The sequence below is a fragment of the Notamacropus eugenii genome, chromosome 6 (assembly GCF_028372415.1).
Source record: "Notamacropus eugenii isolate mMacEug1 chromosome 6, mMacEug1.pri_v2, whole genome shotgun sequence".
NCBI classification, from domain to species: Eukaryota; Metazoa; Chordata; class Mammalia; order Diprotodontia; family Macropodidae; genus Notamacropus; species Notamacropus eugenii.
The window spans coordinates 24,749,347-24,774,754 of NC_092877.1; the positions used below are offsets into that span (position 1 = coordinate 24,749,347).

A 25,408-nucleotide genomic window follows, 5' to 3' on the forward strand; every position below is an offset into this window, starting at 1 on the left:
ACTTAGCACTATGCCTAGCAGACAGCTGATGCTTAATAAATGCTCATTTCCTGCCTGTAGACAGACAATCACAACACTTAGCATTTCTATGTCCCTTTCAGGTTGCAGAATGCCTCACATACTTTAGCTCATTGGATCCTCGACAACCCAACTGGCAGCCTGAGCTTGGTTGAGCAGCTTGGTTGAGCAGCTCCTTTTCTTCAACTGTAAAATAAAGAAGTTGTAGATAAACAGATAAGACAATCTTTCAATTCTTACTAGGTGCCAGACAAAGTGGCAGCTGTTGTACAAGATGGTCATTGCTTCCAGCATTAGCATTTATCTCACAATTTATCGTGCTACACATTTGCAATGCACTTGACAGAAATTTTATTCCAACCTTACAAGACCCATCATGAGGGTATCATCTTCATTTTACAGTTAAGGAAACTGAGGCTGAAAGAGGTGAAGTGACTTGTCCATCGTTCCTCAAGCAATAAATGTCCAAGACAGGATTTGAACCCAGGTCTTCCTGTCTCCAAGTCCAGCACTACATACATAACAGCACCTAGATTCAGGAGTATTTAGAGATAACTCTAACTGACTGAAAATAGCCAATTGTTAAATCTTCAGAGTAAGCATTTACACCGTGGAAACTGGCAAACACTACAAATCAGGGCTTGATGTATTGTTCGATTGATTGTCTCTAGACTAAGGAAAGTGATGGTAAACAAATTAAAAATCCAGATTAAATTTAAATGTGTGTTGAGCATTCTTTTTCCCTAGAGGGCTGGTTGTTAAACAACCCTTTCCATTATACAGCTTCCGAAATCTTCATTACTCAATAAGATTTTAAAAGGGGCTGCAGGAGATTGGTAACACATAGATAAAAGAAAGAACTTGTGTGTGCTGACTAAATTGCTTCTTAGGAGGGAGGATTAATTTGGAAACCACAACCTGTATCATCCCTTGATGGGCAGCAATTGTAACAAAAAACATAATGGAGAATAATTGTCATAGTAAATAATAATTTATTGTTTGAAAAAGACTCCTGTTCATCCCACTCTAGCATGACGTTATGCGAGGCGTCACAGACACATTTTAGAATTGTGGTGTTCAAATGCCATGCCTGATCATGCATTCTCTCAAGTTCACCCCCAAAGTGCATGCATAGACCAAGAGGATCATAGAATCAGTCAGCTACAACCTCAAAGAAGTATTCCACAAACTTGGATTTGGAAAGAAGGCCCAGGAGCTTTGGCCAGCTTGACAAGGCAGCCCACATGCATAGGTATGGATCCACTGTTTGCAAAAAACATTGATGTAGGATATGAAAAATATATTTTGACTGCATTCATGTAATACAGAATTCCTGAGAAGAATGTGTGCTGTATATCTTTGTAAAATAATGTGCATTCTAGATTAAAAAATCACATGCTAGACTATTCAGCCAAGCATGTCTGTTAACTAAAGCATTATTGATCTGTCACTGAATCCACAGACCTTCAATGGTGGCTGAAACACTGCCCATCAATAATCCAATATAATTCTTTTCGAGTTTTTGTGCTGCTGTTATCAGCCAGGGAAAATTTTAATATTGTTTTATTAACTGTCCTTCAAGTCCCTCCTCCCTTATTTTTTAGGTTCAAGAAATTGTTAATAATTAAAAAGTACTTTTTACAAACTAAAATATTATCTATTTTTCTATTTTTAATCAGCATTTTGTCTCAGATTAAAAAAAAATAATGCTCTACATGGTTTGGGGGCATTAGGCAGGCCACTGGCTAGACTAAAGAAACCAAAATAACAAGCCTTTGACATTGTTCTGTGCTGGGGGCTAGGTTTCAGAGAGAGGCTATTTCTGCCTTGTGCCCAAGAAGACCCTTTGAGGTTTGATACACAAAGGTCACATATCAAATTTAACTGGGCACAGAGTCTAGGTAAGTGCATACACAGAACCAGTTAGGAAGAAAAGATAGTGTTCTACAAAATGTTGGTGCTGAAACTCCCTGATGGAATTTATGGTTGCTGTTGGATGAATTTATAGCAAAATCAGGAAATCTAGAGAAGGAAAAGAGGGCAATCTTTGGAGCAGATGGGGTAGAGACTACCACTTGCTTACAAGTGTCAGGGAAGTAGATACAAAGAATCCCCCTGCTCTAATAAACAGGTCATACGCTTGGCTCTTCCTTTAATACAAAACTGAGAAGTTCATATGTATTTTCACTAGCATTTACTGGCATTATTCTAAAAATAAAGGTGGAAAAAGGAGAGATCATTTTAGTGTCATCCTTGTAGAAACAACTTCCAAGAATAAGAAGTGTCATTCTAATATCGCATCTGATACAGCTATGGAAAAGTCAATTTCCACAACCGCCATTCTCAACTCCCAAACAGGTTTCAATCTGGGAATTTTTGGAAACAATTCTGCTTGGGAACAAAGGTTGAAAATTAAGTCAAAAAAAGCACTTTATTATCATAAAGATTTTCTACAAAAATCTGGGGACTAGCTTTGATTTTTTTTAAGGATAGAAGAAAGAAATTGTCCTGATTTTTTCATACTTCTCTCCTCCAGTGGACACCACAAGGTACCCGTTCTACTGGCTTTAGGTGAATGCCCTATGGTATTGGTTTATCGTAATTCACCAAGGACCTTCTTCACATTGAAATCATCTGAATTCAAACTGGTCCTGACTTTTGCTCCTATAACCCTAAGTACAAAGCCGGTGGGTACCTTTTTCCTTAACTTCCATCATGTTTTGTGTGATATCTCAAAAACAAAATGAAAACAACTGATTTTAGAAGAACGCAAAGCTCACAAATATCTAATTCTAGCCATAATATTTAGTTACATTCATGCATTGAGAGAGAGTGCATACATCTTTAAAAGAGTAGCCAAACCCGTGCACATTGTCCAGCTTCTCTTTCCCTGAACAAAGAAGACGAAAGGGCATAGTCTAGAGTGGGTCTTGCGGCCAAATGAGCTAGAGATTGAACATTGTTGATGAGCCACTATACAACAGCAACAAAAAAGGAAAAATAAATATTTACATACTTTCACGGCGACATTCTGGGACAGCTTTCCCAACAGATTAAAAGGAAAATCATATTGACCTTATCTTAACACAGTAGGCCATGTCAGAACTTTGGCTATTTCTCTTTTGAATAGCATAGAAAGTGCCAGTCTTCCCTTCAATGTAGGGGATTCCAGCTACTTCTTAGGAAAACAAGCCGCAACACTCAAAAAAGTGTGCCTGGGGTCCAGGCAGTGCTGTTTTCCTTTTCCTCCAGTGGGTAGCACAGTCATCAGATTTTTAGGTTTTTTATTTTGATTTTTTTGGTGTAACCTTGAAAAAGAGACAAAGGAAAAATGCCATGCAATTCTTTAACTGCACAGTCAACAGTCAACAGCACATTTTCCATTGCAGCACACAAGATGACGAGAGGCCAAGGCTACTCAGACTGCAGGTAGTCTGCAGGAAGGAGAACATCATGTAACAGCAGCCAAGGAAACAGCTCCTTTGACTCCTTCATGGTAAGCATCACAACTCAACTGAGCAATGGGAAGGGGAGGTGAAGGAGCAGAGACCACATGACGATGTTCAGCATGCTCTGACTGTGAACATCTACGCAGTACATTTGCCGGGCTCAGAACTCCAATCTTTTTTGACTGTCCTAGAAATTCCCCAAAGCCTGGTGCTTTAGGGAAGATTCTGAGACTCTTTATTGGCCCCCTTGGGTCCATGCTGACCTGAGCACACAGCCACACTGGGTGGGGCTCTTCTTTGGCCTCCTCAGGAACCTGGCTTTCCCAATTTATAGAAAAGGCTGTGAAACAATCATTCCCCACCCAGTCCACAGTTTCCACACATATTCAGATGTGTGCTTCCCCACGAGTCTCTGCAGGGAACAGGAAGGCCATGGTCTTCCATCCCCCTGATGGCTCAGTCTCTCCCGGGGCTCTGGGATCGGCTAAGGCCACTCTTGGTGATATTGCTTCCCGTGACATTTCCTCTGTTTCTGCAAATGCTCCAGTTCCGCATCATACATCATTTCTTGGACTAAATACTTCTCCCGCCTCACTCGGTCAGATAAATCTTTGGGCATGTCAGGAATCAGGTAAGCAATGAAAGACTTTATTCCAAAAACCAGGTGCTGAAAGTGAAAAAAAGTGGGGAGAGATAGTTTTCAAAGACTTGAGAGAAACAACTGAAAAACCAACCAAGCACATGCAAAGGCAGAACATGTTGCCCAGGAATCTATGAGAGAAAATATCTTGAGAGTTCAACTGAAATGGGCTGAAGTGAAGGAGGAATGGAGAGTGAGCCTGGACATCAGAGTTCTAATCCTGGCTCTGTCACTGACAAGCTACTTGATCTTGGGCAAGTCCCTTTCAATCTGTGAGTCTGCTTCCTCATTTGTGGGAAGGTAAAGGGTAGGGATCTGTGATCTCATTGGCTATTATTTCATGGAGAGAGACAGAAATCAAAGGGGTGGAGGCTCCCCCTATCGATTCAAATTGGCTGCAGTCTTCAACTTTGAGAGTTTCTCGTGGCCTTCCTGCAGCCACCTAGCCACTATATGGTAGAAGTGGATTCTAGCACAGGTCTTCCTGACTCCAATGTCAGCCTCTTTTACATAGTACAATGCTACCTATTACCTATAAAATGTGAATCATCCTTGCACCAACAGTCTTTGGGGATTTTAGTGAGGACAATTCACAGAAATCCTTCCCATTGCTTTGTAAGAGTGTGCTATTATTAATTGTATTACAGATCTGTTCCTTTTGGTTTATCTCGGTTGGGGAGGTGGGAGAGCAAACAGATTTATAATTTAGTGTTGTACATACCTAAGACCTTCATCAGGGCTGTTTTCTTTTCATTGATCATTATAAAAACATTAGCTGAAGCTCAAATTTAGATTAATATGAGTTTCAAAAGGACAATTCTAGAACAAGTTGATTAAATAAGTGTACATGGCTTGGCAGAAATAACATCCTTCAAAAGACATCAAGACCTTAAGAACAAAAATGAGATATGGTTGTGACCAACCTATAGATTGGTTACTGCGGCTCACAGATACTTACCTCTAGTAGAAATTCAGGTCATTTACATACAGCTGAATTCAACAAATGTTTGTTAAACAACTACTGTACACCAAAGACTCATTTTATACCAAAGGCATGGGCCAACATAAAATGAATGCATCATCTTTGTAGTTTAATGAGGATGAAGAGCATGGGTTCCTTCAAATCTTTGGTATATAAAGGATGGACAATACTGCAGGATGGCAAGCAGATAGTCTGATCTATGAAGGAGCCTTACTGAAGTTTAGCAGACCTCCCTGAGGGAAGCTTCTTGGTACAATGCATTTCTGAAAATCTCTTCTGAAAACAGATGGCATTTTCCAGGGACATAGGAAGAAAAGTTTTCCAAAAGAATGTACACGACACATGTTAAAGTTAAACCCGATCATTGACATTTTCTCCATCACTTTCTAAAATCTAGATAATCAATAAAACAATAAGTCAAGTCCTGATTGGTAGCATTTGCCAGTTTCTGAGGTGCAAAGGTTTCCACTTAAAATTTAGTAATCAGCTCTCATAAGCTGGCAAGAACGAATTTTAGCACATCCTTGAATTTTCCTAAATGAACAAGGTCAGTGCTACTGACCAATGAATCAGTATCAAATAAAGCAGAGTTATTGTAATTTCTTTTCTTCTGGGCTGATAATTGTATTCATGCAGTGAGGTTCCCGACCAGGAAATCTTTTTACTAATATAGTTTCCCCAGGACATGGTAGGTGTGGTCACCCATGGTCACCCAGGGTCACACAGCCCTAAGTGTCAAAGGAGGGACCTGAGACTTGGAGTCTTCTCTTACTCCAAGAGCGACCATCTATCCATCATACCATGCTGTGCCATGTAGGAGTCATGGGACCATAGGACGCCAGGACTCAAAGTCTAGTCCAATCTTCTCATTTTACAGATAAGGAAACTGAGTTCTACAGTAGCAAAGACAAATGATCTTCCCATTAAAACAGTAAGATAAGCAGGGCAAACATTAGTCTCAGCATTTTATAGAAAGAAACAGGGAAAAATCAGGGAGAAAAGTCACTGTGAAGTCTCACACCCTGAGTTAGTAGGGCAGTGACCAAAACCCAGATCCCAGCTAGGGCTTCAAACTTATTTCCACTACTCCCAAGGATGCGTTCAACAAGCAAAGTTGCTATAGAACTCTATAATTATTTAAAATATTAACTACTCCAAAATGTGCAGAAGTATACTGCCCTCATTCATTATATGATGGGTCCTGACATACTCTACAACAATGTGGCTCAGTAGATCTCACTGTTCTGAGAGTAGGAAGACCTGAGTTCAAATCCTACTTCTCATAGTGGCTAGCTATGTGGCCACGGGCATGGGAAAACCTTCAAAGAGATGCATTATGTAAATTACTTTATAAACTTCGAAGCATGATATAAGTGCTGATTTTTATATCTATTAATGCCCTGTAGGCTTGAGATTTTCCTAGGCTCTGACTGGTGAGTTTTTCTTTTCTCTTCCCCAGATCTAGGCTTTTACCTTATTTCCTGGCTATGCCCATACCTCTAGCTCCAACCAGCTAACTTTACATATCATTTCCCGTCATTAGATGGAAGTTCCTCCAGGCCAAAGAATGTCTTGCTGGATTTCATTTATATCCCCAATGTATCTCTGGGCTTGATTCCCCGAGTAAGTACTTACTAATCTTTACACTGAAGTTTTGATTTTATTGAATAAGGAACTCCCCAGGTAAGAAAGCTCCTCCTACCACTGCAGGTCATCACTTTCTTTGCAGTTTATAATCCTGAAGAGTTGCCTAGAACACTTAACCTTAGAGGGATTAAATGTCTTAGTCAAGATCATATGGTCAGTATATGTATGTCAAAGGTGGGACTTGGACCCAGGTCTTCTTGACCTCATAGCCAACCCTTTAAGCCCTAGTATAGCGGTTACATGATGTTGTCTCTCTGGCAGGGGAATGCAATCATGAAAGGGTTGTCTTATGAAGATTAACATTATGCACAATGGATTGAAGCGGAAAAAGATGGTGGGCAATTCTACCAACTTAAGCCTATTGAAAATAATGCAATCATGACTTAAGTCAGTGACCACTGAAATGGGAAAAATGCCAATGCTTCCAGGTCTGGACTGAAACAATGGCAGCTCCACTTAGATAAACACAATAGCTGCAGAAGACTGACTTTTTGTGGGGGTAGATGCAAATTTATTCTGGACATATTTGATTTGGTGAAAGTATCACTTAGCAATTGAAAAACAATTGGAATAGATTTGGATAGAAGGCTTGTCTACTGTAGGTTATGAATTTCCTAAGGGCCAAGGCTAAGTTCACATGAGCTCTTACCTGCAATCTATGGGTGGTCAATAAAAGTTTGATGACTTGGGAGTCACTGGCACAAAAAAGATGGAACTCTCTGAGTTGCAAAAACTCTTTGAGAGTGAGATGTTACCAGAAAACAAAGGACTGCTCCTTAGAGGAGAGCCATAGCTAGATGGTGGGAGAAAAAAAAAGGAAGACTGAGAAGGTGTCTAAAGAAGGATGACAAGAATTTGGTAATTGGAGTCCAGCCAGACAAGAATTTCAAGGAGGGGATGGTGGAAGCACATCAAATGACAAAGAAATGTTGAGGCAACGAGCTAACAAATAGTCATTGGATATATCACCTCTAATAAATATTAGGAAGGAAAGAAGGAAACTATGCATTTATTAAGTACCTGCTTTATTTATTCATTAAATGCTAAGCACTTTAGAAATATCATCTCATTTGATCTTCACAACGACCCTGTAAGCTAGGTGCTATTATGATCCCCATCTTACAGTGGAGGAAACTGAGGCAGATCGAGGTTAAATGACTTGCCCAGGTCACAAAGCTAGTAACTGCCTGAGGCTGGATTTGAATCTGGGTATTCCTGACTCTAAGCACAATGCTCTGTCCAGTGAGCCACTTAAACCACAACTGATTTAGCTTTTTTTTGGTACTAATGCAGACAAACTTAGCCAGAACATACTGCCTCCCTCTCAATCCCACCATGCCCCCCTCAATATCAATGGTTAAAAACTCCTCCTTTGCTTCAGAGCCCAATGTATGTGTCTCTTTTTTTACAAAGTCTTGTCTGATACTACCAGCTTCAAAAAATCTCTGAATTCATCAAGTTTTTCAAAGCATTTTGCTTGGACCTCTGCTTCAACCTTTCCATGACTTCCCTTCTGTTGCAATTAGTTTATACAAGGGTTATTCTTACTCTAAACTCCTTCAGGGAAGAGACTGTACTTTACTCTCCCTGTATCCTCTGTACCTTATGTGGTTATCATCTACCACAGTAGGTGTTTATTTAATGTTGAGTTGAATTTGTTTATGTGAAACAAACAACATGACAAAGAGGCAGTAGTGAAGAGAAAATCCAAGTTTGACTTCAAAGCCAGACACTTAGGAGTGTGATCCTGACATTTACTTGTGTGACAATCATTTCAACTTGTTTCTGCATCTATAAAATGAGGATAGTATAGTTTGCAGAAGAAAAGCGCTGTCTATAAAAACAGGGACTCTAATAACTGATCCAAGGATGGCCTTTTCTTTTGGATCTTTGCCTCACCTCAAACACGATGATGAAGGCCAAGCGAGCAGCGAGGACATGCCAGAACTGCAAGGTTAACTCGTATGGGTTGGAACTCCACGGTGGCGCTCTGTAGTCTCGATACCTGAAATCCACAAAACCAAGAAGCATGAAGTACAGGGGAGACAGTGGTCAGGCCCGAAGGCTCCCAGTTTTCAAGAGAGTTCAAAGACAGTCCATCCAAAAGCCCTCATTAGACTACACGGAGGGAGGAGAAGGAGGGAGGCAGGACATAATGGAAAAAGAAAAAGAAGCCCAAAATAGATACCTGCAGTAGCCAGAGTGGCCCGGGCCAAGTTCGCTCAGGTCAAACACGGATAAGCTGCTGTTGACATACCCTTTTAAACACCTGGAAGAAACAAAGGAAAATTAAAATGACTCATCTGTTACATACACAGTAGGCACTTCATTGATACTCACTCTATTGAGTGTCTAGAAGACTGAAATGAGAATCAAAGGGAATTGCTAGAGAGAGAGGAATAGACAGACATCCAGCTATAAGGGAGTGAGGTGGGAACACTAAGTGCTGACAATGCTTTCCAAGGAAATTTTATTGTAAATGGTAATGATCAATAATAATGATGACAACATACACTGATAACCATTTACATTTATAGCATTTCCAAAGCACTTTAAAAACCTTTCATCCTATAAATGACCCTTTCTTCCCCTTCTCCTCCTCATTTCTGTGATTCTAATTACGGGATTTGTCCATAGTCATACAACTTGTTAAAGGTAAGTATTAGGAGCAGGATCTGAACCCAGAGCTTCCTGATTCCAACTATATCACTACTCCACTCTTAAGAAAAAATTTAACATGTCAGACTAGACTGAATGGGAAGGAAAAGTCTAGAGGTCAGGAGTAGTTGGAACTTCCCCAAATGGGAAATAATACCATCTTTGCTAAGCACCACTTTTTAGCCACTAGATGGCGGAAAAGGTATCAATTTAATCATTCTTCTAAGGGGAAAATCAGAACTGTATAATTCTGATAGGAGTCAGGGCTGGCTTTCTAATAACATTTTTTATATAAAACTGTATGATTACCAAGTTTTTCATTCATTAACTTCTGTGATTTTCTTTTTCTTCTTTTTCAATTAATGATGTGCTTTGTTTTTACATTACAAACATTTATAGGTCACTCTATGAGATTTCTCTTGTAACAAAATTAAACAGTTGAGTAAAACTAACAATAATACATTGTGCCCTCATCTGAACATGCATGTAACATTCCATATCTGTAACACTCCTACCTTTTTTCTTAAAAAAATTACAGAAATCTATTTTCTCTCCTTCCTATATCCCAGTTTTTTGGAAATAGAAAGAAAATAAAAAACAAATTTCTTTTAATAAATAGGCATAGTGAGGCAAAAAAAAATTTTGCTTGAAATATATGTATATGCCTACATGTACATGTATGTAAATATGTGTATGGGTGCATATATGTATATATAAATACAAATATAAAATTCTGCAGCCTCAGTCCATTGCTTTTCTGTCTTGGGTAGTGTTGTTACCCATTGGTGCTCTGAAATCCCAAGTGGTCATTGTACGGAACATAGATTTTTACCATTTTCCAAGATGTTTATTTTTATAGTTTTGTTCTTGCATAAATCATTCTTTCATTTCTTTCTTCATTAGTTTGTTAAAAGTTCTCATTTTTTATGATATTAGTGATACAATATAAATTATTCTAGTTATGTCTATTTTTCGATGAATCAGTTCATATAAGTCATTTTACGGCTTTCTGAAATCATTTATTTCCTCATTTCTTATCAGATAAAAGTATTTCATCACTGTGATCTTGGCATTGTCCCAGTGCTCCCGTTTTAGCTGGCAGCAGCCCTTCCTTATTTCTATTTCTATCCAACTAGCTGCCCCCAGTAACAACGTTTCACCTAACAACACAATTCCTTGGAATGGGCAGTGTGAGGTAGATATGCCTAGGCTGCCCATGCATCAGTATGGACTTCATGATTACAAGTGCAGAATGCAGAACTGCAACCCCTGATATCCCTCTGTGCCAACATAATTTCATTTTATTGTATATAAAAAGGCATATTTGGGATTCCAACCTTACCTTTCTTGACTGTATCCTTGACCTTTACATGGGCCATATCTGAATGCATACACAAAGCGTGGGATGTAATCAGAAGTGATAGCAATGACAAATGCATTGGTGATTACAGCTAACACACCAATTCCTTCGAGAATTCCATACCAGATTCCTAGAAAGGGAAAAATTCTAGATCAGAGGCAAGGATTAAACACAACAACTGGACAAATTATTATTAACCACCTACTACACGTAAGGCATTGGAGGGATACAAAGCAAAATTCAACCATTTATCTCCCTCAAGGAGGTGGTTTTCTTTTGTGGGGCACAAGACATAGAGGGACAATGTCATATATTAGAGCAGTCAAAGAACCTGCCTGTGATTTTTACCATCTGTCCAAGCCCGGCCAAATCACAATTGCCCAGAGCTTCAGTTTCCTAATTAGTGAAATAATAAGGTTAGACTAAATGACTTCTGCAGTCCCCTCCTGCAATTCTAAAACATCGCACCTACTCCCCAGGGTTACTGTGAGGACCAAAGGAGATAGTAATTGTAAAGTTCTTACTGTAATGCTTAGCATATAGTAAGCATCATATAAATTGTTATTGTTGCTATTTTATTATCATTGTTGTTAAGATCTAGTTTAGCTGAAGTTGCAAGGACCCCGAAGGAGAGATAGGCAGCAGCATGTGCCAGGAGGCTCAGACCACCATGGCCGCCTTGACTGCCATCTTCCCTCAGACTCTGGAGACAGTCCATGGCCCTGAACCCAAGTGCCTTGGGATGAGCAACATTTCCAGCGTCATCTTGGGAAGCAAGTCCTGTGGAGAGACAGCCTGGTGACCATTCCTTCAGGTGCTTCAGTCACAGCTACTGAAGATCCAGAAAAGAAAGTTCTGGCCACAGCATTCCTTGGCACTGTCAAATGGTTCAACATCAGGAAATGAAAATAATTTTATGAGTGGAAATGACACCCAAGAGGAAACAGTACCATCTGCTCTGGCGACTGCAACCTAAGGAATATGAGACTTTTCCAGCTGACTTGTAGCTGAGGCCTTCCAAATGCATTATCTCACCCATTAGAATGTAAGTTCCCTGACAGCAGCGCCTGTCTTGCTTTTCTATTTTTGTATCCCAGTGCTTAGTGCGTGATAAATGATTAATATATGCTTTTTCACTGATGTATTGATTCATTCCTCCAGGAAGAAATGTGCCAGCTCATAAGCATTTAAGAGACAGCTGTGAGCCAGACTCTGTGCTAAGAGCTGGGGACACAAAGAAAGAGAAAAGATAGTCCCTGCTTTCAAGGAGCTCACAGTCTAAAGGGAGAGAAAACACTTGAACAACTCCGTAGAAACAACTGCTGTTGAGTCATTTCCATTATGTCCAACTCTCTGTGACCACTTTCAGGGTGTTCTTGTCAGAGATACTGGTGTGGTTTGCCATTTCCTTCTCCAGTTCATTTTATAGATGAAGAAACTGACACAAATAGTGTTAAATGAGTTGCCCAGAGTCACATGGCTAGTAAGTATCTGAGGCCAGATTTGAACTCATGAAAATAAGCCTGTCTGACTCCAGGGCCAGATTCTATCCACTGCACCACTTAGCTGCCCCACAGAAAACATAGTTAGAATAAATTGGAGAGGACAGAAAGAAGATGTTGTTGTTTTCCCTTGGTTCGAGAAGAAGGCCATGACATTAGGAAGATTATGTCAAGACTTGAAAGTGAATTGGATTTAAGTGAGGGAGGGCTGTGCAGAGTCATCAGCCTCACTCTCATCTCTGGAGTCATCTGGGTGCAGTGGCATGATATAGATCAGGACAACTGGAGATGGCCCCCAAGAGGGCAAGTAGTGGCGTTTAGGAGACTTTAACTGAGAATTGAAGGAAGCGAGGGAAGCCAGGAGGCACTGTTGGGTAGGGAGAGAATTCCAGACATGGGAGATAGGCAAAATTGCCAGGGTTTGGTGTATGGAGTGTCTTGTTCAAGGAAGAAAGAGTTAAGAAAGTCAGATAGAAGAGTACATAGGGTAAGGTGTATGAAGACTGGAATGGTAGGAAGGGGACAGTTTCTCAAGGGCTTCACACACTGAAAAAATGATTTTATATATGATCCTAGAGGTAACTGGAATTTGAGTAAAGGGGGTGACATGGTCAAATCCATAGGAAGGTCATATCCTGAGTAAAGGATAAAGTGGAGTCAAGGGACAACTGAGGCAGGGAGTCTGATCAGCAGGTTACCGCAAAAGTCCAGGCTTGATCTATACCCAATTTGTACCATATTCTTTCCAATTTTCCCAACTTTTTTTTTTTTTTTTTGCCAAATAATGAATTCTTATCCCCCACACTCAAGTCAAATGTAAGGTTTCTGTACTTATTTGTCTAATGTCTTATTTGTCTCTCAAGGGCAGGGGCAGGGGGAGGAAATAAAGGGGAAAAAAAGAAATTTACATGATAACTTTATTATATATTTAAAAGAAATAAGTCATACATAATGGACTTGAAGCTTCATGTACAATCATATTTTATTCTACAGTGTTATGGAAATGCTTATTATATTTCATAAATTTAACATAAAATAAATAATTTTTTAAAAAGTCCAAGTTTGAGGTTTTGAAGGCCTGAACCAGAGAGATTGCAAGATGGGAGGGGAGGAGTTGTTACCAGAGATGTTCCAAAAGTAAAATCAATAGACCCTGGCAACAGATTTGATTTGGGGGTTGGCAGGGAGAGAGGAGTAGGGCTTTAGGCAACTCTGGTGGGAAAATCTGAGGGAATCATATTTCTCTTCTTCCCTGAAGAAAGGAGACTAAGTAGGAGACATGATGGGATGGTATTTTTTCCCTTCCCCCAAAGGCAGAAGACCTGTCAGGAGAACTGATAGGATGGAAGGCATTTCTCCCCTTAGCGCTAAAGAAAGGAAAACAGGCAGGAGACTTGGTGCACTGGAATGGTATTCCTCCCCTTCCCCCCGAAGGCAAGAGACTAGTGCACGATGGAATGGGCTTAACAAGCAATCATAAGCATTTATGTTTTGTTTTTTATCTTTTATTTTTAGATAATCTATAAACACTTTCAAATACTGTCTTGAAAACTACAGAAGTACAGGGAAGACCAAGGTGGATTTCTCCTACAAGATTAATTAGCCCATATTCAGCCATTGTGCTATACTTCCCAGGGGAGGACCAATGGTATAACCTGCTGATTCAAGGAATTTGGTGTTACTGTATCTGCACTGCATTTTTATTGCCTTTCTGACTTTAGACCACATGGATTGGTTAGGGAATCACCTTTGCCTGCTTCTGCCAAACACTGGAATTATTTCTCATGTTAACAAGAACATCAGTCCTTCCTTCTCTCGCCCTGCATCTGAAAAGCCCTCCCCTTCTTACTTAGAATCCTTGGTTTAATGGATCATTAAAAAAAAAAAAATCATTCTTCAAGTCCTGTGATCTCCAGGATTCATGTTGCTCCATGTACATACCCTGCGTTTTGACATGGCCAAGTGTCTAAATTGCAACATGAAAAGAAACCAAATCTAACACGTCCTTGGTATCAAGCCACATTTGGTGGGGGAAGCCTTAATTTATTTAATAGACAGAAGAAAACAAGATACAGTGATATAAAGACACAAGAGCCCAAGATGGCAGCCAGCTATCTACCTTTCAGTGACTACCTTTACATTGAACAACTTAATTCTAGTGTCTTTCCTCTGTTGATCGTCCCTAGTTTTTATCCTGCTTAGAGCTGGTTTGTACATGGCTGTTCGCATGCTGTTGCTTCATTAGACTGGGAGCTCCTTGAGAACAGGATTGCCTTTTGCCTTTCTTTATTTCCCTAGAACTTAACGCAGTACCTGGCACATAGTAGATTTTTAAATAAATACATATCGATTGATTGAATAGTAAGTGGTAGAGGACGAGTTTGAATTCTCAAATTCAAATTCTAAATTCTCACACCACTTTGCTTTTTGACAGGTTACCCTTTACCACAGGTGAATGATTCTAAAAGGTAGGCCATATTTGCCAGAAGCACCCAATGGGTTTCAGTTGTTTGAGCACCAAGGAGACCTTGCCAGAGGGAGTGTGCTTTTGAAATGGTCTCATGGCATGACTCTCAATGATGGTGAACATGCATGGTGTTAGTCACGCTGATGAGTCTCCAGTCCTAGTCTGTTCAAAATTACAGACGTGACAAAAGAAGAAAACAGAGATTTTCAAAATTCCATGCAGTCATAGGATGACAGAAACTGAGATTTAGAGCTCGAAAGGACCCAGGGAGGGCTTCTTAACTTTGGCAGTCTGGTGAAGCCTATAGACTCCTCAGAATAATGTTGTTAAATGTAGAAAATAAAATGTAGAAGATTATAAAAGAAATAATTGTGTTGAAAGTTATATAAACATGCACACACACACACACACACACGTTCATAGATTTCTGATTAAGAAACCCTGATTGCAGTCCTGTGCTTTCCTTTTAAAGGTGAAGAAACTGATGCCCAGAAAGGCTGTGATTAACAGAGAATGAACCAACTTCTTCCTGCCATATCATAGTGAACCAAGCAGCTCTTTCTTCCCTCATCCTTAGTAGATCTCTCTCTCTCTCTCTCTCTCTCTCTCTCTCTCTCTCTCTCTCTCTCTCTCTCTCTCTCTCTCTCTCTCTCTCTCTCTGTCTCTCTCTGTCTGTCTCTCTCTCTCTGTCTCTTTGTATGTATGTTTGTGTGTGTGTAAGAGAGAGAGACACAGAGAGAGAGAGAGACAGACAGACAGACAGAAATAGAGACAGAAAAAAGATATAAAGAGATCAGAGAGACAAACTTAGAGATAGAGAAACAGAGAGAGAGAGACACAGAGACAGAGAGTGACAGGAGATTCAAGAGACCTGAGTTTCCATTCCAGCTCCAAAACTTACAAGCTAACAAGTTAACTTTAAACAAATTCATTTATCTCTCAAAACCTCAGTTTCCCTGCCTATAAAGCATTAAACCAGCATTTCCTAAATGCCTACTCTGTTGTTGGGCACTGTGCTAAGTGTTGAGAATACAAATAAAGGTAAAAAAAAGATAGGACCTACCCTCAAGAGGCTTATAATGTAATGAAGATAACACATAAAAAGAAACTGAAAGGAGTGGGGAGTCCTGAGGATGCCCTGCATCCCTCTAATGTGCACATCCTAATTCTACTTCTGCCCTTTAGAGCTACACACAGTACATCTAATATATAATATAATATCTTTTGTATTTAATTTGTTGTTTAGTCATTTCAGTCATGCTTGACCCTTCTTGATCCCATGTGGGGTTTTCTTGGCAGAGATACTGGAGTGGTTTGCCATTTCCTTCTCTGGCTCATTTTACAGATGACAAAACTGAGGCAGACAAGGTTAAGTGACTGGCTTAGGGTCACACAGCTAGTAAGTATCTGTGACTGGATCTGAATTCAGGTCTTTCTGCCTCCAGGTGGGGTGCTCTCTCCACTGTGCCACCTACCTACTATTTATAGTTAATACCCCTTCAGATATTTGAAGACTTTGTAACTCATGTGGGCCTACATTCCCTACATACCAGGCTATCCTTGCTTCAAGAAAATAGGGTCATCCAATCACTCACATTATGGTTGATGTAAATGAGGCCTAGGGATTGTAAGTGATCTGTAGAAGGTCACACAGGTAGTGATAATAGCATTAGCTCATGGACTAAGCAAGGACAAGAATGCTTTCAGTACCCATCTCATAGAGTTATTATAAGGAAAGATAGTTCTAAACTTTTAGAAGTCCTATAGGAATTTGATCTGTTACTGCTACTATTATTTTATTTTCTCATCTTTTTTGATATGATTCAGTTATAAATGAGCCCTGAACAAGTCATTATGTTGTGATTATTCTTGTATGTTTAATGTTCTGTGGAATACTAGACAGGCATATAAAAGAACTGGTTATTCTAACAGAACACAATCCCTCCACTGAGAAGCAAGCTCATCTTCTGCTGCCTCATTAAAAACATATCTGGGACTATTCTTGTAGGAAACTAGGTGCCCACCTGGTTTCAATTTCTTGAGTCATGCCTCAACATTTTGAAAGTTTTGCATGTCACAATGTTTGGAGATTGTTAATATTTGCTAGGGTGGCATACCAAAGTGACTTACCCACTCTACTTACAAAAAATTGTTAATTTTTTTATGGACCAGTGTCACATCTGGTCAATTGTGGATAACTCTTTTCTTTGTGATAATATTGCAATTCTAGTATATTCTATTTATTGAATTCTCAAGGAGAGTTTTGGGTTTACATATGTAATATAAGGATTTTTTGTTCATTAATTTGTGGAAGCAACCAAACCTGTGATATGTAATTCTAGTCACCAGTTTATTTATTCTTAGATATTTAATAGGTGCTCAATTTTCCCAGCCTACAATGATGTGTAGGGCAGTTTCTAACATTTTCTTGCATTAACTGCATTAATCAATAAATTCCAGTTCCTTTAGCATAACCCTTTTAAAATTTCTGGTGATGACCAATGTCTGAATTACTGCAAAAATCCTTTCTTTTCTATAATGACCAACTCTGCCATTTATTCCACTCTTGATATATTGTTGGCTGAATTCACAAGGCTATTGCCCATGGAGGGCTTTTTAATTCCGCTCTTGGATCTTAGTTGTTAAAACAGGCTCCAGACAGAGGTAAAATATTTTCAGTAACATTCAACACATCCAAATGCTGTTGAGCCTTTACTATTATTACTCTTTGGAGGAATGTCTACTTCTTCCTGAAATATTCCTATGTCTTTTACGCATCATTATTAGAACTTGATACCTTCAGTTATTTACAGGCTTAACTCTCTTTGGAATATTCCCATGGGTAATGATTTGACTGAACAGTGGATGGAATTTTTCACTTTTTGACACATCAGAATCAAAGGCTGGGAGCCACAGGAGCTACATAGCAGATTCTACAAATGGACAGATTCAACTCATACAGTAGCCATTCAGCTGGGAGAATCCATTAGCTGTTTACCAATAATCTTGACCTTCTTTGTTTCCATGCTTGGAGGCATAAGCCAATGATGCACACCCAGTAATGGCTCAAGAATTGGTTCATCACCAGAGCAGTTTCTAACGACACACACTTACCTATATTGGTTGCCCTTGCAGGCAAAGGTCTTCTCCATTGGGTGACAAATTTGTAGGCATCCAGTCGGATTTCAATGATGTTGTTCATTAGGGCCAGGAGTGGGGCCAGAGGGAAAGCTGCCACAAATATGGTGACAAAGCCAAACTGTAAAACTGTACAAAAAACAAAGGCACCAGATCAGGAATGGCAGAGAAACTAGAGGGAGCAAGTCTATCAAAATCCAACAGTGGGAAGAGACCTTAGAAACTCTCGTAGTGTGATTCCCAGTCTGTGGACTAAAGACCTCTTGGAGGCTGTACACTTATTATAACGGGTCCACGGATCCTCAAATGCACCTGGCTTTGTCATTTTGGTTGTTATCTCCAACAAAAAGGGCAGCATGCCTCAGCACTATTTTTAAACTAACCAAACATATGTACAAATAAGTATATATGTATACGTACACATTAGAGTCAAAGGCTAGAAGAGATAAGAGCTACAAAGCAGATTCTGCCAATGGACATTTTAACTCAGACAGTAGCCATTTAGTTCTGAGAATTCCTTAGCTGTTTACCAATAATTCTGAATATGTACATATGAATATATATGTATATGGACACACAAAGCAATGCAAGCGAATATCTATGTCTTTATGTGGATATACACATCGATATTTACATACAAGGAATATACATTCAGGTATAGGCATACATATGTAGACTTATATGTGCACTTATGCATACATACACATGTATATCTATGTATAGATACATATATATTTTTATGGACACAGATAGATACACACACATATATGTGTTATACTTGTATTGAGGATGCCTTTGTACTTTGTATAAAGAATTCCATATGCATGTTCATTACTCTTGTAATAAATTCATTTTCTACTCATGTCTTATGGAATCATAACTTTTGGTTAACATACATATATACATATATATGTATATGAATATATATGTATGGATATGTGAGTGCATAAATGTGTGTATCTATCTACCTATTTATCCATCATTTCATTAATGGAAAGAATTCCAAATGTGAAAATTCCCTCTCTCTATGCAGAGCACATGTTCTGTTTCTCCCATCAGAATGTGAGTTCCTTGAGTGTAGACAGACTATTCTCCTTTTCTATTTGAATCCTCAGGGCTTCGTAGAGCGCTTTGTACGTATTAAGCACTTAATAAATGCTTTTCATTCATTCAGTCATTTCTTTGACACTCATCTGTAATGTAGGGTCACAGCTTAGGAGGTTAAACAGGCTAAGAAGGGCCCATGGTCACAAAAGTAGTATGTGACGGAGGAAGGATTTAAAACCAAGCTGTCCTGGCTCCTCCATCTACCCCGCCAGTCTGCTTCTTGCCAGTTCTTAATGTAGGCATATTTATGTACTTACAGAATACTGTTTTTCACAGATGTGATTAATAAATGTAATAGATGTAATATGTTATATACCATGATACAATTAACATGTATCATAATTAACATAGATGTGGTTAGTAAATACCAATTAATTTATATGTTACTAAATTCTCAATAGTTTTAAAATAATTACATTAATGCTTATCAATGTATGCTAATAATGCAACTATCTTGTGGAGAGTTAGCTTAAAAATTTTTTTAAAGGAATTTTATACCAAACAATGATTAGGAAACACTAATCTTGTTCTGAAAGCAGCTAAATGTTACAGTGTCTGGGATGGTTCATGAGTTCAAATCCAGCCTCAGACACTTACTAGCTGTGTGACCCTGGGCATGTCACTTGACCCTGTTTACTTCAGTTCCCTCATTTGCAAAATGAGCTGAAGAAGGAAATAGCAAACCACTCCAGTATCTCTGCCAAGAAAACCCCAAATGGGGTCATGAAGAGTTGGACACAACTCAAAAACGACTGAACAATGACAGTCTGGTTCAACTCTTTGAATTTACCAATGAGCAAATGGGATAGAAGGAAGCTAACAGATTTTCCTATACTATAGCATTACACTGATTAAAAGACTGAGACAAGATTATCACCCCAGTATTAAAAAAAAAAAACAAAAAACAACAACCCAGCAAACAATTGGATGAGTAGGGATTGGGGACAAATGTGACTACACAAAAGATATGGGATTTTAGTGGACAATGAGATCGCTAAGGAGCCATCCTTAGAGATCATAAGATCATAGATTTAAAGCTGGAAGCAACAGATGTTATCTAGTTCAATTCCTCATTATACGGACAGAAAACTAAGATGCAAAGGCTTGAAATGACTTGCCCAAGGCCTCTCAACCAGCACATGGCAGGTTTGGAACTTGGGCCCAGGGTCTCTGGTTTCAAATCCAGTATTCTGTCCTTTATACTTCACATGAAATAATGGTAATATGCAGCAGCCAAAGCAAAACCAGATTCAGTCCTAAGGACAGAGTAGGAAGTGGAGGCAAGGCTTGTCATTTCAGCAGTAGAGGAGACTCCTTCTACCAGACCATGCTGGCATCTTCTCTCAGTTTCTGACCAAGTTATATAGAGCACAACAGAGGTTCAGTTAGGGTCAAGTGTACCAAGAGTGGGTCTTTCTGGTTTCAAGTTCAGCTCACTACCTACTGTGCCAACCTGTCTCTCCATGTAATCTCAGGTTGAAAAAACTAAAAGGACCAGAATTTCAGGATATCACAAAAGAACAAGCAAATGTTGTTGGACATGCCTTTTGTGGCCTAAAAGAACTAGTTTTCAGAATAAGCAATGGCTCCACTATCAGCAGATAAAATACTTCCCAGATAGTCCCATAGTCTGCTCCGAATGTAACACAAAATGTTTCACATCTCGAAAGCCTGCGCATACATTCTTACCCATTTCCAAGTATTCGTCTATCAATCCGTGGAGATTCATGGGCTGTAGATTCCAATCTTTTTCCCACTGGGGTAACTTCATCACCTGCTCGTTTCGTTTAATCTTGTGTTGGGTCCACCAGTTGTGGAACAAGCTAGAAGATAAGATTGTGGGACTTTAGATACCATGCCTAAGTGATGCTTCAGCAATGTCCCAGGTAGATGTGATTCTGGGTCTGTTCATGCTCCTGACAGAAGTCAGGCCTAGTGTTCTAGATCCCAGCCCTGGTGGAGTCCTTGGAGGTGACCATACCACCCAATCCTGATTCTGGTCCTCTGGGTTCCTCTGAGGCTCTTCCTTTTCCATCTGAACCAACTCCTCCCCTCTCCCCTCTCTGAGTCTTACCATTGATCTCCATGTCATTTAGACAAAAATATTCCTGTGATGAACTGAATATATAGGACCGTGTGGCCTAATATCTTTTCCAGAGATGTTGACACATGATATAGTTACATGTCAACATGTATTTCAATCCTGTCCTCCACACTGTCCCTCCCTGCCTCTGTCCTTAAAAAGAAGCTCTTTGAGAATAGGAACTCCTTCATTCAATAAATCTGAATATGTAACTCCCTTGTCTATGGCACTTAATAAATGGTTATTGAATGGGACTGGATTAATAGAATCTCTGGAAGAAACCTTAGAGGTCAGTCCAACCCTCTCATTTTACAAATAAGGAAAATGGGGCTCAAGAATGTTAGGTGACTTGCCCAAGGTCAAGTTAAGTATCAGAGGTGGAATTTGAACCTAGGTGCTCGGACTCCAGAGAATGTGCTATTTCTTTACTGTATTACACTAACAACAAAGCAGCTTGGAAACGAGAAAAACAAATCCAAATATTGTTTGATGGGCCTGCCTGAGCTTCTTATATCAAGAACTAACAGGACCTTGTGCTCCTCCATTCAACTACCCCCCAAAATCTGTTCTACATGTAACTTGGCTTCATTGGTCCCTAAAGCTCCTATAACACGTTGTATTAAATATATGTAGAAAGAGAATTTGTTTTAATGAATGGCACATGATTAGGTTCATTAAAATATTCCCATGTCTGCCCTCAGAAGCAATTAAACTTTAAGGAAATGGATAGAAACAGAATTCCATGGAAAACCACATTTCTCCACTGATCTTCCTGTTGTGAAAACCAATGGTATCCAAATGCATCTCCAAGTCCAATTCTCACTGTTGAGTTGAAATAGCTGCTCATTTTTTCCCCGCTGTGAAACCTCTAAGGTCAGATCCATTGGGTTCATTGAAGACTAGGAGGTCCTTTCCTAAAAGTGATTGACTTCAGTGAGAGTTGCCCACCCCATCCCAGAACATAAGGCAATACTTCAAGAAAAGCAGAAAATGTGCTTACGGGTATCCTAGTTCCATGAAGTTGTTCCATGTCTGCTTTAAAACCATAATAACGCTCATCTGCAGACAAAGGTCAATGAGACAGCCGCTGGGGTGACACTGAAAAAGAACAGTAAAAATACTTGAGTGGAAAAGTTGCTGCTTGGATATGAGGGCAACATTCCTTCTGGGGAGATGGGACCGAGATTCAGAACTTCTGAGCAATATTCCCTGAAGGCCTGAAGGAGATTAAATCAAGGAACCAGACAACTTGAAAAGCCAAATGGGACTGATCTGGGCCAGCCTCCATTACAAGGATTCCAACTGTAGAAAACTTAGCAGATGATCATTGAGTAGCTACTCTGGAGGAAGACATAAGAGGGAACATAATGGCTTCCTTCAAATAATGGAAAGGCCATAATATGGAGGAAGGCTCTTCCTACTTTCTCTTGGAGATAAAAACAGAGAAGCTGACTTTGGTCTCATGGGGAAGCTAGGTGGCACAGTGGATGCTGCAGGACCTCAGGCACTTATTAGCAATGTGACCCTGAACAAGTCACTTCACCCTGCTTGCCTCAGTTTCCTCATCTGTGAAATAAACTAGAGAAGGAAATGGTAAACCAGTACCTTTGCTAAGAAAACCTATGGAAAATCATATATGACTAAAATGACTCAACACAAACAAGAAGAAGTTTCCTAAAAAATAAAGCTGTCTAAACAAGGAAGGGGTTGTTTCAAAAAGGGGTAGGCTCCCTTTGCTGGAGGCCTTTAAACAGAGGCTGACTGATCCCTTTTCAGGGATGTTAAAGACCAGTGAATCCCTGTTTAGGTCTGAATAGAACTGGATAAATCCTGAAGGCCATTCCAATGCTGAGATTTCATAACTTTCAGTGATGGAGAACTCACTACACCTCACAATATCTTGAATTTCTATAACACTTCAGCATTTCCAAAAACGCTTTGCAGACATTATATTATTTGAGTCTCACAAAGATTCCACAAGGTAATTTAATAATGTACTGTAAATACTCTTAGCCCCTCTTTTAACAGATGAAGAAACTGAGGAATTCTGTAAAGTCAAGGAGTAATAGTGGAAAAAACTCTCTTTAAGGACCCTCCCAGTTCTAAATCAAAGATTTCATGATTTATCTCAGCACTCAAACCTGGGCTTTCCACTTCCAAATTTAAGACTATCTCAACTATTCTGTGGCTATATGAAACACTTTTCTTTTGGGGGATATTAAAACTACTAAAGAGTACCTCCTCATGTTGAAATGAATAGGGATCTCTGCAGCTTCTCTAAATCTGTCCTGTGGAATGACATCAATTTGATCTTTCCACAAAATATTTTATGGATTATAAATCTCAAATGAAGGAGGAATTTTGATGAAAAATTTTTTGGTAGGGACAAGAAAGCAAACCCACTGGTCTTCCATGAAGTGAGAGCATAATGTAGAGGAAAGGTTACACATGACTTAGGGTCATTGAATTTGAGTTCAAGTCCCTACTTTTTAGATGTGTTTTGTGCCATGGCATCAGGAAAGACTTGTGGCCATACATCACAGCCTCTGCTCTCTGGGTGCCTTGGTATGCTCATCCACAAAAAAAAAAAAAAGTAATAACCCTTATAGGATTATAGATTTGAAGGTGAAGGGGGCCTGGGAGACAATCAAATCCAACCCCTCTATTTAATAGGTGAGGAAATTGAATCAGAATCAAGGAGATACTATTGCACTCTTCTATGTATCTCAGGAATGATTGTAAAAATACAAATAAAACCAAAAAGACAGTTCTTGCCTTCAAACGGCTTACATTTGAATGGGGGAAAGATGACATCAAGAAAGGAGCTGGAAGGGGAGAGCAGGTAAAGATGAAGGTACCCTTCCAGGCCAGACAGAAATGTGTGAGCTGCAGAGGGTCACCTAAGTGTTGTTCATATCCAATTATTCAGTCGTGTGTGACTCTTTGTGACCCCATTTGGGTTTTTCTTGGCAAAGATACTAGAGGGGTTTGCCATTTCCTTCTCCAGCTCATTTTTACAGATGAGGGAATTGAGGTAAACAGGGTTAAATGATTTGCCCAGAGTGACACAACTAGGAAGTGGCTGAGGCTAGATTTGAACTCATGAAGATGAGTCTTCCTGATAAGTGTATAAGATGGAATTTGAAAGCAGGTCTTTCTTATTCCCAGCTGAACATCCTAGTCTCTAAACCACACTCTCTCTACCTGTAAAGTCATCGTAGGGAAGGGACTTTGGAAACTAGAAATGTGAATTATAATTAACAATACCCTTGAATTTTAACTTGGGGGCATTATGATAATGTGATGAATCTGAGCTATGATTCACGTGTCCTTCCCTTTCCCCAGCTCCAGAAATAGTCCTGAGGACTGTTCGAAGAAATACTGATGGTTTTTTTTTTTGTTCTTTTCAGCTTTGATCTATTCCTTCATCTTCTTTGCCAAGTCTTAGGGATCTAAAGAGAGGGAAAAATTAGGACACAAAGAGCCTCACTCTCTGGTCCTGGTGTCATGTGACTGGATTCTCAAAGTCACACAGAGAAGAAGACTTCCCTCCAATGGTCATTCCTATTTTACAACAGCTAGAGGAAATTTTGCAGATGAGGCTGCTGGCTTGTAGAATACCTGATCTCCCCAGCTAGTAAGTGGCAGGGTCCACATCTGAATCTACTTTTTCTAAGTTCTAATTCAGTCATCTTCCCTCTTCGGAACCTTTCTCAGAGCTAGTGACCCAAGTTTCCTTACTGTCACTTGGGTCCTCTTTCTACCACAAAGTGACAAACATGGGTTGATTTATAAGATTGAGAACAATCTTAAGAGCCTTGGACTCAAGATGGATACATATTTTTGAGGCAGGGAGGGAGGTAGTTCCGGGGATATCTGTACCATGGATTGTTGTCCAGAAATGGCAGACTTGCATAGGCTTTTCCTGGAAACTTTACAATGAAGGGCTCAGGAATCAGGGGGCAGGTAAAGAGTACAAAGCAAGCAAGGAGAGGGAAAGGAGGGGCACAGAATAAAGTCAGTCTGTGCCACAGTTTTATCTAAAATGGGCTCTGGCCATTCACTTTGTGGCACAATAAATAGGAAACTGGATCTGGAGTCAGGAAGATCTAAGTTCAAATCCAGCCTCAGACATTTACTGACTGTAAGATTCTGGACAAGTCAACCTCTCTCTGTCTCAGTTTCCTCATTTTAAAAACGGGTATAATAACAGTTTCTACTTTCCAGAGTTGCTGTAGGGATAAAGTAATATAATATTTATTAATCATTTTGCAAGTCTTAAAGTATTATAGAAATTCTATCTATCATTATGATGGATGATGACAAAATAAAACTGTATAACTATTATGACTACCAA

General features: G+C 39.5%; 1 protein-coding gene across 1 annotated transcript in view; it reads right to left on the minus strand.

Moving 5' to 3' along the window:
* Positions 1-990: 990 nt before the first annotated feature.
* Positions 991-25,408, minus strand: part of ANO3 (anoctamin 3) — a 229,858-nt gene continuing 205,440 nt past the window's right edge. The window contains exons 20-26 of the mRNA XM_072619308.1: positions 22,052-22,149; positions 20,658-20,791; positions 17,838-17,990; positions 10,737-10,884; positions 8,925-9,005; positions 8,636-8,741; positions 991-4,134 (exon numbers count right to left, since the gene is read on the minus strand). Coding sequence (XP_072475409.1) covers positions 3,952-4,134; positions 8,636-8,741; positions 8,925-9,005; positions 10,737-10,884; positions 17,838-17,990; positions 20,658-20,791; positions 22,052-22,149 — 903 coding nt within the window. The 3' untranslated portion in view covers positions 991-3,951. The remainder of the gene's footprint in view (positions 4,135-8,635; positions 8,742-8,924; positions 9,006-10,736; positions 10,885-17,837; positions 17,991-20,657; positions 20,792-22,051; positions 22,150-25,408) is intronic.